Source organism: Plodia interpunctella, chromosome 14 (assembly GCF_027563975.2).
Source record: "Plodia interpunctella isolate USDA-ARS_2022_Savannah chromosome 14, ilPloInte3.2, whole genome shotgun sequence".
Classification (NCBI taxonomy): domain Eukaryota; kingdom Metazoa; phylum Arthropoda; class Insecta; order Lepidoptera; family Pyralidae; genus Plodia; species Plodia interpunctella.
In genome coordinates, this window is record NC_071307.1 from 9,697,228 (window position 1) to 9,715,182 (window position 17,955).

Below are 17,955 nucleotides of genomic sequence, written 5' to 3' on the forward strand. Positions count from 1 at the left end.
TGTAGATAGCGATTGACTGCCTATATTATATATCTCTATTCGATGAGATAATATTGTATGTACGTACTTACTTACAAAGTTGGTTTTAGGTAGAAACTATTTTGGAGTGAAATACTCCAAAAAAGTTCGTATTTAGTTTCATGTTTTTGTCAAAGTCAAGTCACACATTATACCTATGACATAATAATTTATTAGTATTATTTATAATTTTAGGGATATTTTAATCAAAGATCATGAATAAGTTCAAGTTATCTAGAAGGGGCCGTAAGTTGCAGTCGTCGGACGACCAGAGGATACTGGTGGCGTTGCCTAAAGAAGTGCCTGAAAGGACATGGTAGGTAATACTACCGCCAAGACAAAAAACTCACAATGCCTGTACAGATAATAAAAATTAAATACCAATCTAGAACTTTGCTCTTATTTATTTATCAGGTGATAAATATTTTGTGTACATATAGTTATCTAAAAATTTAAGCATCTCAATAGAATAATTTCACAGGGCAGAGATCCTTCAAAAAGAAGAGAACGACCTGTTTATCTATGAGCTACGGGAGGACATAATCGAGGCGGCTATGAACATCTGCTACGACAAGTACATGGAGCAACAGACTGCAGTGTTCACAGTGCACTGCGCGGCCACGGCTTGGTTGAAGCTTATTAATTGGTACTTAAGTATTATATTCTTAAGTCTTAGAATTGGATGAGAATAAGAGAGTTCATGCTTAAATATTATAAAACAAGGTTCTCTGCTGAATTTGCGTGTCTGCTGTCTATTCGCAGTAAACTTAAAAACTACTTTACGGATTTTCATGCGGTTTTCACTAATAGTGTGATTCCTGTGATTTACAAAATGAGTTAGATGGAAACTAAGACGGATTTTGGTCAAACCTAGGCCACTGGCCAAGGGCCCGTGCAGCTTGTGTTCAAATCTGTTGTAAACAAAGCTCCCGCACTATTTTATCAAAATCCCAATTTGAACTCTTCTCAGGGAGTTCTATCGGCACGACCCGGGGGAGGAACCAAGCTCGTACCCGCCCTGCTTCATTCCTAGGCGAGTGGAATCCTGGATCCCCGACGACCTTCCAGAACCCTCTCCCAAAGACAGCTGGTGCAAGCAAGACCTGCCCGTAGTGGAGGAGACGACGGACGAGGTCCTCCAACAGACCACCAGCAGCGACTCGCTGGAGTTGGTCAAGGTTGAGCCGATACCTTCGGAATACTGGTACGGTATTGATATCTTGATACTTTCTCTCTCATCCTCTCTCATCCATAGCACGTTGTAAATTTTACTTGAGAGATCCACATGATTCTGTAATATCATAATTATACTATATCCTATCTCATACTTGCTTTTGTTTCCGTTTGCGCTCGGGGTTGTAATGCCGCGAAGACTAGCGTAGAAAATGTGTTTTGAGTTTGATTTTATAACTGGCCTACTAACGCCCATTTGGGAATGCTTTGTTGCTATGGTGTTATGGGAATGTTTGTGGCTATGGTGTCCTTTAGTCGCCTCATGCGAATTTCACGGGATGGTTTGAAGTGGTCCAATTTTATTTCATGACTACACGTCACTATATACCTACACGCTTTATAGTATTCGTGATTTAATGTTAAGATAGGTACTATGTTAAGTGTAATTATAGCACGGTAGCGCATAAACTTTTGTGGTGTTTCTTTAAAAAAATATCAATAACTATCCAATGAAAATCATAATTTAAAATGTCTGTGTTTACCATCTTCTCTTGTTTAAGAACTAAAATTAAGATTAGATATTCTAATTGAAGGTTCCCTGGAAAAGTAAACGTGCCAGAGGAGATGAAATGGAGACGAGACAAGCCAGCGTCCGTCAGCGAGATAGTATGTAGACGTAATACTAAAAATAATTAATTAAATAATTTAATATTCACATGCCAAGAAATCATTTTATTTTATTCATGAAAAAATCTGTAATTAAATAATCGATATTGCATGTGGAAAAACGAAAATTAACTGGCGACCAACACAGTTTCAAATAACCATAGACAATTTTTTTTTCAAATCATTTTGCATCTAACAGGTTGGCGTAATGATTGTTTTTTGTTTTTTTTTTTGTTGGCATGGTTGTAATGTTCGCAGATCTCAAGCTCGGTCTCGATCAGCACTGACGAGATGATGGGCGCGGAGAGTGAGGTCCTCCAGAGAGTGACCGACTACAGCAGCGAGGAACTCTCTCCAACTGTACGTGTACATGCGACGGATATACACTCTTTAGCTTTTCTCCTAAAAAAAGGAAAAGCGCATAATCACAACAGTTAAAACTAAATTGTCAATTAAATTGTAAAATTTGAAAATTCCTGTCTGTCCATAGGAATTTCGGAAAGTGCCACACCTCCCAAAGCCTCCCAATCTCGGCCATTTACGCGACGGGCTAAAATAATTCTTATGTTTTTACACCTATTATTAGTTTTGAAGGCAGAAGTTGAAAGAGTTTTGTCTGTGCGATATTTCTGTCACTATGGTATTAGCTATGGAGGGATTCGCGCGTTTTTTGAATATATAAATGATGCTTAGAGGCAATTAAATAATAACTAAATGCATAAATCAATGATTTACCAATAAGTATGCATATTTTTCTAATTTTTATTTAACTAATAACTCGACCACGCTACAGTTTAGGTTCACGATTGTATAACGGCCATACTAAAGCTACAGCAAGCGTTGACAACAATAGCCAGGGTTGTCACAATAAGAAAATAAAAGTTTTTCTGCTGCTCAATATGACTTGTACCTAAGAAAATAAAAGTTTTTCTGCTGCTCAATATGAGCTTGAGCAGGATACCCCCCCCCGCATCTGTCAGCCCACGATGGCCGCGTGCATTGGAGGCGTTTGAAATACCTACCACTCGGTATCGGATCGATCGGCTTGACCTTACTATATAATCAATGAAGCAAGATCCAATAGCGTTATAATATTTCCAGGACTCCCAGTTCAGCGCGTTGAAGACGACCACGCCGGTGGAGGCGTCTCTGCGCGGCGCCGGCGACTCCGTGGTCGACAAGCTGCGGCCAAAGCGACGGACGGATAAGAGCAGGATGTTCAGCAAATCCAAGTGAGTGAGCCTGGGAATTTGATTCGGAATTATATATGTTTTTATATGAGCCGAAGGTGTCGCGTACAGTGAGCTTAAAAAGGAACTTCCCCCGTATATTCTTGAGTTTATGGAGTTAACTCCTAATGGTTTGGTCCTAGATGCTGCAACATGGAGTTCTTCTAAGGGAGATTCAGCGTCCAGTGTTTGCCCTGGATGAATCTTGTCACGCGCGTTGCCGACAACGCGTTTGTGGTACCCCTAGTTATCGATATATTGTGCGTGCCAATGACATTTGACGACGAGAACAGTGTGACCTGGGGGCTTATCATCATCTCTTATCGCGATCCACTTTACGATCTAAACTGAACTGCAAATTCGTACCATCGACTTAATTTTTAGTATGAATGCGATTCATTTTAAGTGCCTAAATTGAATTGAGTTTCATTGGAATCGCTCTGTAAAAGTTGATGGTAGGCCTGCTGATCCCGTCCTAAAAAATGAGCTACCTTATCAAGCCATTGAGGTAGCTCAAGAAATTACGGGAAATTTATTTTTTAGGGTATGGTTAAATGTTCCTCGCGAATTTGGGTACGGCACGTCACTACCCAGAATACTGTTGTGTAATAAATTCTGTCTGTCTGTCAGTATGTCGGGCCGCTCGAAGAACTTCCTCGCGCCAATAGAGCTGGGTGACTCCCGCTCACGCATCAGCGTGATCTCCGACTGCCGCCTGAGGAACTTGAGGTACGAGTTCATTATTTTTATGGGGATGTTCGTTAATCGCCTTATAAGTTTTATATTACCTTCATCGCTTGATATCGGGATATCGCAGATAATCGGGGATTATCTGTTTAGGTCAATATGTTTATCTATTGAAATAAGTATATGTTATAGGATTATAATATAATTGAGTTAGTATCGCATAACGGAGTCTCGAACTGTAAAATCTATGTGATATGTCCATATTTGACGACCTCGGTGGCGCAGTGGTAAAGTTCTTGCCACTGAACCGAGAGGTCCCGGGTTCGATCCCCGGTCGGGTCATGAAGGAAAATGATTTTTTTCTGATTGGCCCGGGTCTTGGATGTTTATCTATATATGTATATGTTATAAAATATGGTATCCTTGAGTTAGTATCCCATAACACAAGTCTCGAACTTACTTTGGGGCTAGCTCAATTTGTGTGATTTGTCCTAATATATATATATGCAGGATAATATTTTATTTGAACAAATTTCCACAATACGCCCGGTACCTACATGATATACAGTACCTAAAACTTCTAAAATAAATGAAGAATAAAAAAAAAACAAACAATCCAACTTTTCATAATAAGTTCGAACCCGATTACTCTGATCAGTCAACATTTTTTGGTGATCATTGTTTGCTAATTAATCAACCAAAGAAAATTAACTAAATTTCGTCATCTGTATCTGCTCACAAAATGTGTGCAGTGTAAAAATAGAATACCCTGAATATTATATATGTGCTATTGCATATTTATTAATTTCATACAAAACCTTCTCCAAATCTTTGTGGTAAGTACCTAACAACTTTTCCTAACTTTTCATTCCTTAAGTGTCTATTCCGTAAAATCTTAACATAATGAATACAAAGAATATCATTTTCTTTTTACCCACGAAAAAAAAAGTAATTCATTAGAATTCAAGTCAAAAGGGCTCCATTATAACATGAAACCTTTAAGCCCCTTATTAGCCCTTTCAATTCACTCATGGAATCGTTTTTGACCAAGTTTTAGCTTTTGAAGCCCTCTGGGAACCCACCGAGCGAAACACGTGCGTTTCCATAATGATGGTATCCCACAAAAGATATAAATCCCCTTTGGAGAACTGTAGTCGAATAAAACGCTGGTTGTTGCAAATGTGATCGACTTATTCCCATTGATTGAACGCGAAATAAATGAAAATTCTGATTCTTGTCGCGATTTCAATTTGTGTATTCGAATGGAAGTAGGGAAATATCTAAAATAACCTTTACACTGTATACAATTTTATTCTCTTACCTATATACGAATTGCCAATAACTGGCAAATATATATAATATATATTTTTCCAATTTCGTAATAAATTCTACTAATATTATAAACGCGAAAGATTTCGAGGATGTATATGTGTGTAATTATGTTCGATAACTTTTCACGCAAAATCTACTGGACGGATTGTTATGAAATTTGGTACACGGGTAGAAAATAAACACATAGGGTAATTTTTATCCTAAAATTCTCACGGGAGCAAAGCCCCAGGGCGCAGTTAGTATATAATAGAATTCTTAAATAAACTTTCCGCTAAGTATTGATTAGCGATTTCCAATAAGTATTAATTAATATTATAATTGCCTACTTAATTACGAAAGGGCTTATATTGGCAACAAGGATGAATTAGGATTAGTGATAACTTTCGATGTAACTAATGTTTATTTCGTTATTCAGAGACACAAAACTGTTATATCAATGTAAGATTCTTGCTAATCTTATTATAGCCATTAATAAGATTCTTGGTGTAGTTTGTACGTTATTGCGTAGATAATATACTCCACTACAACATTCGTTACTAAAAGATTAAAAAATGCCGGTACAGTTTACAAATGGGGAGGCGATAGGGGTTGTCGACCCCTTTGTCTGTCCCGAGGGAACCTTTATAATAAATTCTTGAATAATGCGAGGTAAAAACTCGAGGTATAAATAAATTACTATGCATTTATTGATGCAGTGTGAAGAGTGGACGCGTGATATGCGAGGGTTGCCAAAAATAATATTTTGGAGATCATAGTTATTTTATTGACTAAAATCACGAAATGTGACACTTCACTATGTATATAATACAACACTCTTGTATGTATATAATACTCCTGTATTTACGAGTGATCCCCGCCGCATAGTGAAGTGTCATATTTCGTGATTTTAGTAGGAACAAACACCACCGAACTGGAAACTGGTTGAAGAAAAATACTCTGGCCGTAAGTACCTAATAAAACGAAGCTTTTTGAACAGCTATTATTGATTAATTTATGTTAACAGCATAACAAATGTAAATATAAAACGTAAGTCTGTACAAAACTAACTAAAACTAAATACAAATGTACAAAAGATAAATTACTAATTAAAATAAATTCGTATTATGAATTTCGTGGATTTTATTGATTAAGTAGAAGGGTTAGGTTTTTGTCCAGAACTGGCGCTAATAAAATAAAACTCTCAAAATGTGCGTAACAAATCAAAATTTAAATTTAAAGAACTTTAAAAATAAATCTGGTTAAGTGGCAGCCCTGCCAGGGTTGAGGCCCAGGTGTGCGGGGTCAACGCCCGCTTGTCACAGTGCACTGGACTTGCATTTTAAATTTCCCTGGATACCAGAGCAGGCCAGCCCTTGCTCATAATATAATATATCTCTTCATAAATAACTAGTTTATGCTCTTGGCTCCAAATTCAAATTCAAAATTCTTTATTCAATATACGATGATATACATCACTTATTGACGTCAAAAAAAAAACTTAAACTAAGTCTACTGCCGGCTACCAAAGCGCAGATGAAGAAGAAGCGCCGCAACAAACTTCACTTACATTAACAAATGTATATATAATGTATATACAAATGTATATATATATGGTCTTATACCACCTGGATGAATTTGAGAGATTTGAGATTTGTTTATCCTGAATTTTCATTCTACAAATATTATTGAAAACCATTTGAAATTTGTTTAGTATCAGAATTTTCTGATATCATGTTCCCCCAAATATACACTGTCACCTGTCACGGCGCCTATTCATATACAGATTTATAAAAGTATTTATCATCATTATAGATTATAGTAATAAGTACGCTTGTTTCCCAAGGAGCTTCATAGGATAAGACTAGGGGAAGAAATAACATTGAAAATAAATATGAATGTAGAAATAATAATCATGTGTTTTAAAAAAAGTATTTAACTGGAATGGAAATGGAAACTCGCAATAAGAAAAAAAAATATTCAAAGAAAAATGTTTATTTGATCCGGATAACGAATGACGAAAGCAGGCTTTCAAACGCAAAAATAAACTCCTGACAGCATTTCAATGGCGAAAAGGCAGCTGTCACAAAAGGTTAAAAAAAAAAATGCGCAAAATAATTTCCACATTCGGACAAACAAAACGAAAAAGGGCTCCGTTGGTAATCCATCATGTGTTCTTGACAATGCTTTTTGGAGCTCTAAATATGTTATTTAAAGGTGTCGTTGGCAGTGAACGTTGCGATTTGTTTATTCGAGTTGAAGGAAAACTGCGCGAGGAAACCGGCGTCTTGTTGATGATTTAAGTAGATTGTGTGTCGTGTGTTCCATTTTAATTGACTATACTTAGACGAATATGATCGCAGAGAGAGATATACATAGATAAAAGTTGTATTTATTTATCAATTTATGTACACAAAAAACTTAAAATGTAAATTACATTATAAAAATGAGTGCAACCTACTTATTTCAAATGAAATCTCTTCCAGTAGATCCGTGAGAGGAGATATGGTACGTAGAGGCAGAATGGCGTGTGCATAAAATACAAAAAAAAAAGAAAAAAAAACGAAAATTGAAATTAAAAAATAAAATACACATACATACAAATATTGTGTTATGACGGATTGGATGGAGATTTATCAATTAAGAACAGAACTAGAGATGAAATTATTTAGGTAATTTCGCTAATACTAAATACCTTTTGGATTCGATCGCGACCAAGTAAAATATGTTCACATTTATTATATTTTATAAAAAAAAAAAAACTGGTATCGTCTAAAAGTAACACAGGTGGCCATTACGTTTCGAAAACACATTTTTCATAGCTTTGTAATCACACCTCGTTACTTATTTACGCCATTACAAAAGCTAAATGGGAATCAAGCATAAATAATAGCTACGCAAAAGCCATGTATCTACGTTTTTATGACTTTTACCCCTCAACACGTGCTTATTAAGGCCATGTGATGTCATAAATTTTGTTTTGGACTGCTTCGCGCGCTTACGTCACTCCCAAACGCGTTTGAGTCACTCCCAAAAGCGTTTGAATGGAAAAAGTAAATAAAACTGATGATTAAAAGGGATGGAACCAATTCACGGACTGAAAGGAGGCCCTGGCTGATAACAAAAGCCATATCGTAACATACTGAAAAATATAGATGTGATGCAGAGACCAAGCTTTCTATGTTAGAGACAATGACTATATAAGAGACAAGCGTAGGGGCTGTAACTTGTACTCTAAACTGTTTATGACAAATTGGAAAGTATTTAACTCGAATAAGGCTGTATATTAAACCTGACACTTTTTATTACAATATAACAATTTATATAAACTCCAATAGGTAGGGTTGGTTCGAAAGGTTTTCACAAAGGACTCAAGACATTTATTTACGTAGATACCAAGTTACTTGTTAGCGGGAGCGAGGCTTTCCTTTGTAGCGATTACTGGAAATATTGTAGCGGCCAAGCATAACACCTCCCTCTGCACTTGCTTGATAAGTAAGCACATCATCATATCGAGTGTGTCATTGCTAACACTGGTGTCAGATTTTATTCAAGTCGCCTAAAGGTATCTGACATGACTTTTACGACTACTTACCTCCATCTAGTGGCAGTAGTCGCATACTCACTAGGGAACTAAACTGTCAAACAGTGTGCAGTTTTCCTCACGATGTTTTCCTTCACCGGAAGGAAGCAAGTGGTTTATGAAAACTAGTATATGTGTCAGATTGGTATACAAACTCATAGGGCACGAGTAGGATACGAACCTTTCGATCCACAGGCGGGCGTCTTAACCATTACACCACCACCGCTTCAACATAAGCATTATGAAGTCTTTATATTTCTTGTTTTGTCTCCACACGATAATCCCATCTGAACCAGAGACCAGAGGCCATTAAATTACCGTCAATTCAATAGGTTTAGCACAGTTTTACAAAGCAGTACCCTCTTTATTCGAGCCGTGGATCATCAAAGGGAAGCCCTGTGGAAGCCACATAACAAAGGGCCTATTGACACTGAATCGCAATTCTCATATGGTTAACAGACAATATTTTATAAGTCCCATAGACTCAGGCGTTCGGATTAGCATTAGTTCATATTGGTTGCGTAAAAAGAGATTGATGTTATTAAAAATAGGAGTTCCTCCTACATTTTATCTCGATTTACTTGAATCACATTTAAAGTAATTTATTTTTGATTCATATACTGCTTCGTAAACAGTACATGCTGTGAAAATTTGGCTGGTACCTATCAGCCAAATTTTCACGGCATGTTTCGATGACGGAATATTGGAGGTATCCAAAGATATTTAAAAAAGCAAACAAATTTTGCCCTCCTATACAAATTAATCTATCATTTGATCGAACTTAGAATATTTTCTACTAAAACATATGTTTTTATGCGAAAAATAACTATGCTTTTCACCGGTCGCCTAACTGACGTCAATGCTCTTTGGAGAGTATTATTGTTGCCTATCAGTAATCACTACTAAAGTAAGTACTAATAGACTAAGGTCTATACAGGGTTACTGGTATCTAACGCATAACCTTCCAAAGGCGCATAAGGTACATAGAGACTAACATCTTTTGTTCAACGACTTTTGTCTAAACGTAATAAATAATCCATTTTTTTTCCTTTTTTTAGTTTTAATGTAGTTTCTATAAAACGTTAACTGTATGTTCGATTTCGCTACACAACGCTACTGTACTGTCTCGTGTTGCTTGGCTATTACATAGAGTTAACATGTGTAGAATCGCAAATTAGATTGTATTTTTTTTTAATATGTAACAAAAACTACGAATCACGAAAAGTCGTATAATAAAAGTTGCTTGTTTTGATGTTACACACTATTCGTTACACCGTATAAACTAATAGTATAACTTGACTAACTCATATGGATTAGTCCAATCCGAAATTGGATTAAAAATAGCTCTTATACGATTTCCGTAGAATAGATCAGTGTGGAAGAGCCGCCTACTGGTGGTTTGGAAGCAATCAGCTGAATTGTTTGTGTTCTATTTACTTCGGGTGTTTAATCTTTGTCTATTATAGTCTAGTTAGATTACTTTCAGTTACAAATTACTGTTTGTATCTATTTCTAAAGTATATTAAACCTGATACTTTATATTACAATATAACAATTTATATAAACTCCGGTAGGTAGGGTTGGTTCGAAAGGTTTTCACAAAGGACTCAAGACATTTATTTACGTAGGTACACAGTTACTTGTTAGCGGGAGCGAGGCTTTCCTTTGTAGCGATTACTGGAAATATTGTAGCGGTCAAGCATAACACCTCCCTCTGCACTTGCTTGATAAGTAAGCACATCACTAAATCGCTAATGCTTTATATAATTTTGCATCATAATGCTTTATATTCAAGTGGATATGAAATAGTAGGAAACTGTTTTGTTGTCAACGTAGATTGTGAAGTAGATATCATTTATTATCGATAAAACCTTTAATTAAATCGATAACCAGGTATTTGATTTCAATAACTTCATTACCACACCCGCTGATCAATATATATGATATACAACATACACGAGTTTAATTCGGCATTTCTTCACAGCAGTGGTTTGTCCGAAATGCTAGTAGTTTGTAGTTCTTTTTAGGAATCCTAATTATTAATATTAAAAATGCGAAAGTTTGTGTGTACCTACCTGTATGTTTGTTATTGTATGTGTCAACTATTTTTAATTTAATGTAATTTATGTTACTATTTCACGCAAAATCTATTCGAAAGATTGTTACGAAATTTGGTACACGGGTAGAATATAACCTGGAATAACATATAGGGCACTATTTATCCCGAAATTCCCACGGGAGCGAAGCCCCACATTGGTAGGATAGTATAGGACGTATGTATGCGTCATCTCACCGCAATAACTTTTCCTCCATCGTTCCAGAATATTCTCGATTCGGAGTCAATGTCACAGGTGATCGACCCCCAACCTCGCGGTCCTGGGTTCGGTTCCCGTTTGACCTGTATAATACCCCCAGTTTATACACCACTGCGCACATTGTATAAAATTAATCAAAATATTTAAGCATCTGCTTATTATGTATGCCTACTGATACCTGAATATGAAGTTAGTAACTTTAAAGTAAAATTTGAGATTATAATTGTATGAGTACCTAGGGGAGCGTTGAACTTTCGACATTTTTCTTAAACGGTCAACAAGATTTTATTTTTTATATATTTTTTAGCACACGCCAATTTTCCGCTTCATCTTCTTGGTGTGTCATTTATTACATTTTCAATAATAAATTCAGTGTTCACCAAAAAGTAAATAGCAATATAGATGTTGAATTAATAAAGCTTTTATTAACTAAGTACATTTGTAATTGAATTTGAACGTACCACTGTACACTGGTTACAAGGCAAACGCTTAGACCACCCAAAACACAGTCCACGTAATTACAAAAGTGTGTGTTCGGGACAAAAAATAACGGAGGCTAATGGTCGGCTGATCCAATAAGCCGGACATTACACACCCTCCGGCGAAAACTGGACGTTTGTCTAAATTAACGCTTCTACTATTTACTCGCGACACGACAGACTGGTGCTGTCCTAGTGGGGCCGTCGAGTTAGCCCCTCTGTCGTCACCCGCCTACTATTCTGTCCTATACTGTTCCGCTTTATGTGTGTCGCCAGAATCCTTCACTTACCTGTTTAATGTTTACCGTTCAACAACACTTGCAATGTACGAGTACGACAACTTTTTCGATATTCTTGTTGTTTCTTACGATTTCCTGGCGAGACCGTAGTCAATTTGGTTATAGCTATAGGTTTTTTTTCTATAGTCTGTTTATGTGTCGCAATGCTGGGCAAAGACCTACCAGATGTTGGGTCAGTGAAAGACATTAACAACAAATTCTTCTCTTCTCGATTTTGTTGATCATTACAATCTTTGCAAAATCCAAAATAAAAAATCACTTTACCAATGGGATACTACTTTGGGGGAGTGCTAGCACCATTAACACTATTTTCATTTTACAAAAAAGAGCAATCCGTGCTATATATGGTTTGAGGAGAAGGGATTCCCTTAGAGATTTTTTTAAAGATATTAATATTTTAACTTTACCCTCTCAATACGTATTTGACAACATTAAATTGCATGTCCGGAAAAATTTAAACTTATTTTAAAAAGTTGGTGATTACACTGATAGAGCCTTACGTAATAAAGATAAATTGTCTGTCCCCGGGCATCGGTTGGCCTAAGTGATTGAAAGTGAACCTGATTTTGTACAGAAGACATATAATTGTATAAAAGGGCATCTAAATTAATTTTTAAAGAGAGAGCGTGAAGTCTTAGACACAACAAGAATCCACTCTCAGTATTCTGCGAATGTCAGTCTTAAGTTTGAAGCAATAAAGTTCATAATATATTTCTCGCATTGTGAAGCTCTAATTGATGATGGTGACAACAGGAGGCTTTTATTCGATCATGATGTTGCGTAGTATTCGTTATTACATTAGCGGAATCTACTATTATTGTTATTTAAAATGCCAAAGCATTTCTACCAGTTGTTCTTTTCGAGTCGGAATAGAAGATAAATTATTTTATTTTGGGCCAGTAGAACGTTTCGGCCGCTGCGGCCGCGCTGTCATTACGATCTGTCAATTTTCTTGAGGAAGGAATCATTTCCAAAGTCAATCATAAAATTGACATTACCACAGTACAGATTAATTAGTTTAAAGCCAATTAGTAAAACTATTTTTTTTTCTTTGTTAAAATTTGAAAAAATGCAATGACAGGGAGAAACCGCACCGGTTGAAACGCCCTGAGAACCACCAGCCACGATATTTGCATTGTCTCCATATAGTCCGACAAAAGTCTATGTGAAACAGTGAAGTGATTCAAGAAAAACACTAGAAAATTGTAACAATTCAAAAGCCGGGTCCGGCTGTGATGTCCGAAGAACTTAGAGATACTTAACTCTTTTTCAAATGGTGGTCTACTTAGTTTAGATTCGTACTCAGAGCGAGTGGGTTCCCTATGAGTGTTCGAAGCTTCATCACACCATATTTCGCTATTTTAATAGTACGATGTTTTGTTCCAACGATGCTTTGTTAATTCTATGTTATGTTAGTTCGAATAAACCTTGGTACTACAAACCGAACAGCGCCGCTTCATTAGTCCGATTATTTACTAGTCTAGAGTATATATGTATACGCTATACTCGTGCCACATGAGTTTGTACTACAAATAGGAATCGAACTTGGGACCTTCTAATCACAGGCGCTTTAACCACTGGGCCACCACTGATTTCGTTTGTTGGAAATGTAGCTCTGTTATTCGAGCGTTTTTCCGGTTCTTTCCTCAGCCGTTGAGCGCCGGGCCACAGGATCCGCTAGCGTAGCTCGTGCACACTCTGATAGCGATTCAGCACTTGCCTAGCCCGCCTCATGAGTACCATTCCTGCATTATTTATAGCGTACCTTAGCATCTAATGGTATGCGCATCGGTTCCGATGATCGGTCATCTACAAGTCACCTTCGAATGGAGCGGTCGCGGACCGCGAGCTGCTCCAGGGGCCGTGGATTAGATTAGATATGTTTTGTTTATACATGTCCCACTGCTGGGCAAAAGCCACCCCGCTCTCTTTCTTTGGTCTTATAACATTCGACAGATATTGGATGGATTAGATATAGTCTATCATAATACATTTTCTGTATGAGATTGTTATTATTGGTCTAAGACACCATCAATATCCCGTCGTCTCTTTCGCGGTCTCCCTCTGCGCCTACTTCTATATATTCTGGGAAATATTTTAAAATATTTATTTTCAAATTAATGTGCAATAATATTAGTGTTTTAGCCTATAACCGGAGTTATGAAGGATATTTTTAGGCACGAATCCCGCTGTTTGGGTTAGCCTCTTATAATATACTATATTCTGTAATATCACGGGACTTCTGTCACTCACACTCACCATTAACATATTTTAATATAATTCATTTAGCATAATTTACTACATGATTATGATTTATTTGCAAGATCAAAACGTTAGGCGCTTTGCACGTCTTTTAAATTGTAATTTTAAATAATATGCAGCCTATGTACTAGGAATAACTGCTGAGACCGGCGAAAGATTTTATGACACTTAAAATGGCGGTGACTGTACTATTATAAACGGTATTACAGTTTAACCATACGACTAAACACGCGGTCAGCATTTTATGGTCACATAGTGAATAAAAACGAAATCAAAGTTTTGTGTTCTATCCCCTGGTCTATCTCTTATATGAAATTAATACGAAGCGAAAACATGCATGGAAATTTCATGTTTAGCAATTTAAACTATCCTCAAGGCTTTTTCTCAAGTCATTGACTGGATAATACGGCCATATTGTGGAGCATAGACGAACGTGTCTATGGAATCGAATAAATGTGTTTATGGTAATGAGTTGTGACAATCGATAAGGATTCCTGTCGGCTTGTTGGGTTTCGATTAGTTCTACATAAATACATTTTAAGAGCGGCTATTTTTATTGTCCTTAAAAAAATGTTATTGCGCTGTATTTAGCTATATAGTTAGCAAAGGCTCTAACTCAAAATCACTGTATTGCTCCTAGAGTAATAACATCACTGAGTTGTGGCCTGTTTAGATTACTGCAGCACACACACGCTTTTTTATTTATTTTTATTTTTTGTTGTTATGTGTGTGTCTGTAGTTTTTTGAATAAACTTATTTCTATTCTATAATATACTCTTCAAATTAGGGTGTTATGTATTGTAAATAAATAAATATAAATATATTAGAACAAATCACACAGATTGAGCTAGCCCCAAAGTAAGTTCGATACTAACTCAATGATACTATATTCTATAACAAATACATATATAGATAAACATCCAAGACCCGCACCAATCAGAAAAAGATAATTTTCCATCATGACCCGACCGGGATTCGAACCCGGGACCTCTCGGTTCAGGGGCAAGCACTTTACCACTTCGCCACCGAGGTCGTCAAATTGTATTTATATCCTATTAATTTTAAAATCTAGAATATACCCTTAATAACTTTCTATCTTACAGACTGGACACACAATACGAGATAGCATCAGAGAAGATCGACTCACCCCCAGGTGAGGTTGTCAAAAGAAAATAACAAGAACTTTTTATAATGATAGTTTTCTTAATTATTGTTTCCTGATGGCGCGTGTACACGACAGCGACTTTAAATCCAATATGCATTTTAATGAATATAGATTCTAAATTACGTATACGCTTTTATTGCGTATAACTTGGTGTTACACCTTTCATTCCTTATAATATATCGTATCATATCAGTCTCCTATGTATGATACTATTTCTATTAAGGCCCTTCGCTCGAGTAAAAACGTCATACATTCAAACCTTCCTCAGGAATCACACTATGCATTGGTAAAAACAACATGAAAAGTCGTATAACAGTTTTTGAGTTTATCGAACGGACAGGCGAACATACGCGTTAGAGAATTTTGTTTTATAATATGTAAGGAAAGGATACAGTTTAGATAGAAGTTAAAACAGGATCGTGTAAAATATAACTCCTATCTGACAGATAGAAAGACAAAATGTGGCATTTGTAATTTTATGGATTTTGTTTATTATACGAGTGGTACAATAATTGGAGGTAAAATAAATAGCAAAAAAGCTTTCATTCATTATATAGTATAAAACAAATTCGCTTCGCGCTCTCTGTCACTATGTATAAGAACACAAGGCATTATGATGAAGAGTTTTTTTTAAGAGATAGAATGATACAAGAGGAAGGTTTATATGTAGATAACATGCATAATATTGCACCCGTGCGAAGCCGGAGCTGGTCGCTAGTTACACATATTGTAGGGTTCCGTAGTAAGATAAATGTTTTTATTATCATGTCAGTTTTCTCTTACGAGATTACATGTAAACAATCTTCACATGTACTTATTGTTAAATTAATTAAAATTCTAGTTGAAACCTATACATTCTAAAGTAAAACATTTATTAACCACGAAAGTGATTACCTAAAAACACCATTTTAATTTGTAAATTGTTTAGAATCGTAAAAAAAATTCGTTGGAATGTTTACATAATAATACTAACAAAATCTGAGGTTTCGCTGCATTATTTATTGTATCCAAGATATAAATTGTAGGTATATTTAATTTTTGAACTTTAAATATTACTTCATTACTCACTTTATATTGAAGCTGTTATTTGAAGTAGAAACAATAGTAAGTTCGATCGCTAGTGTGTACAGTTTTATACAAATTCTTTGTATTATAACCCAACATCGTGTTTAGAGTCGCTGTCTCGTGGACGCACCAATTTATATTTTTCAAATTAAGTCATGTACTTAATGTTAATTCACAATTCGCCCCATTAAGGAAGTACTTTGTTTCAACCATTCTTGTGCTTGATAAGACTTCAAGCTGAATTGGGCTTTGAATCATAACACATAAAGCTTGATTTGGTTTGACATCGTAAGTAATGTACTGAATATCTAGACTCTAGATATTCTGTAATTAAACACATGGTAAAAGTATAAATTAAATAAATAAATAAAATATCTATATTCTAGACCAATTTTTTGAAATTGTAAATCCAATCTTCAGCTAAAAAGTTCGAAGCGACTATAGTAATGGGTCGGGTTGGTTTTATTGCAATCATTATTTTATTACGTTAAAATGATTGTGTTAGAGTATTTATTAACATTAAATTGGTTACAACATAAACAAATGTTTCATTTCAGTGGTTACACAGGCGCCAAGTTGCCACGAAATACACTGTACAAGTGCAACGCCCAGAAAGCTTGAAATCAAAAAACCTTCTTTCTGCCTTTATGCGACCCACAGATGACTTAATGTTGTATGCTACTATTTTTCGAACCGCAATTTATTAAAATACCTTTAGGGTTTGTAAATTTTGAATGCTAAATATGATTTTTTTTGTAAGGCATTCGTATGTTCACGCTGACGTCATACGGAAAAGCAGTTCTGCGCAAATAGGGTAGCCTGTAACATGTGTGCATCTATTTTTGTATAGAATTGCGTCAGAATTCACGTTATTATTTGTCGAAAATGTAGATATAAGTTAATACTTATTACTTAATTTGGCAAAAAATACTATTTGAAATGATAAATCGGGGTTGTTCGCCACTACTTTTAATTCAATCTTACTGAAATTTTGCATACATGATACGTGTAGTTTAAAAATCATCCCGGAGAAATATCCCCGTAGGACAACTAAACCTTTTTTCCGTATGACGGCAGTATTGTGCTTGCAGTCTATGTTATATATGTATGTTATGTATGTATAATTTCTAGAAGTTTTAGAAAATGTTGTTACGACGTACTTTTTATATAAATCGTGTATGATATTTACTAATTTTGACATTGCTTTATGAAAACGTATTATCTTTCATAGTAAATCAGATAAGATTTATTAATAAATGTCTTTTGATCTGATCTGATCTGATCTTTTTTATCCTCATGGCTGAGGATCGTGACCACCAGTAGCTGTGGCTCTCTTGATAGGCTCTTCAGGCTACACGATTTTGCCAACTTCGATATAGTTTGTTGCATTTTTTATGATCATACTTTTAATTATTTTTATTTGTGTGGCACAAATAGGCTACAGTTCAGCTAAACGCTATCCACCGGGAGTAGCAGTTGATTTTCAGCTGGCGCCCTGAGTGTGCTCGGACAAAATTTGAAAAATTATAACTTTATACATTAATAGGATTTAATGAATAAGTCGAAATAATAAAAACTATTATAAATGTAAAAAAGAAATGAAATTTAGAGGAAAATAAATTCGGTCGTAAGGTCACTATAAAAATTGCACTGATAGTAGACAAAAAACACACAAGCATCAAATAAACAGTTAATTAGTAACATTT

General features: G+C 35.7%; 1 protein-coding gene across 3 annotated transcripts; it reads left to right on the forward strand.

Annotated features, from left to right (window-relative positions):
- Positions 1 to 126: 126 nt before the first annotated feature.
- On the forward strand, positions 127 to 17,482 carry LOC128675377 (uncharacterized). 3 transcript variants are annotated; one of them, XM_053754758.1, is made up of 9 exons: positions 127 to 334; positions 500 to 664; positions 989 to 1,222; positions 1,785 to 1,857; positions 2,116 to 2,217; positions 2,959 to 3,089; positions 3,717 to 3,815; positions 15,123 to 15,172; positions 16,807 to 17,482. In XM_053754758.1, exons 1-9 carry the CDS (start codon positions 234 to 236, stop codon positions 16,911 to 16,913), a joined length of 1,062 nt encoding a protein of 353 aa, XP_053610733.1. In that variant the 5' UTR covers positions 127 to 233; the 3' UTR covers positions 16,914 to 17,482. The 3 variants fall into 3 exon arrangements, with proteins under 3 accessions (XP_053610733.1, XP_053610735.1, XP_053610734.1); XM_053754760.1 differs by lacking the exon at positions 2,116 to 2,217 and having other exon boundaries at positions 128 to 334; XM_053754759.2 differs by lacking the exon at positions 16,807 to 17,482 and having other exon boundaries at positions 129 to 334; positions 15,123 to 16,791.
- Positions 17,483 to 17,955: the final 473 nt, after the last annotated feature.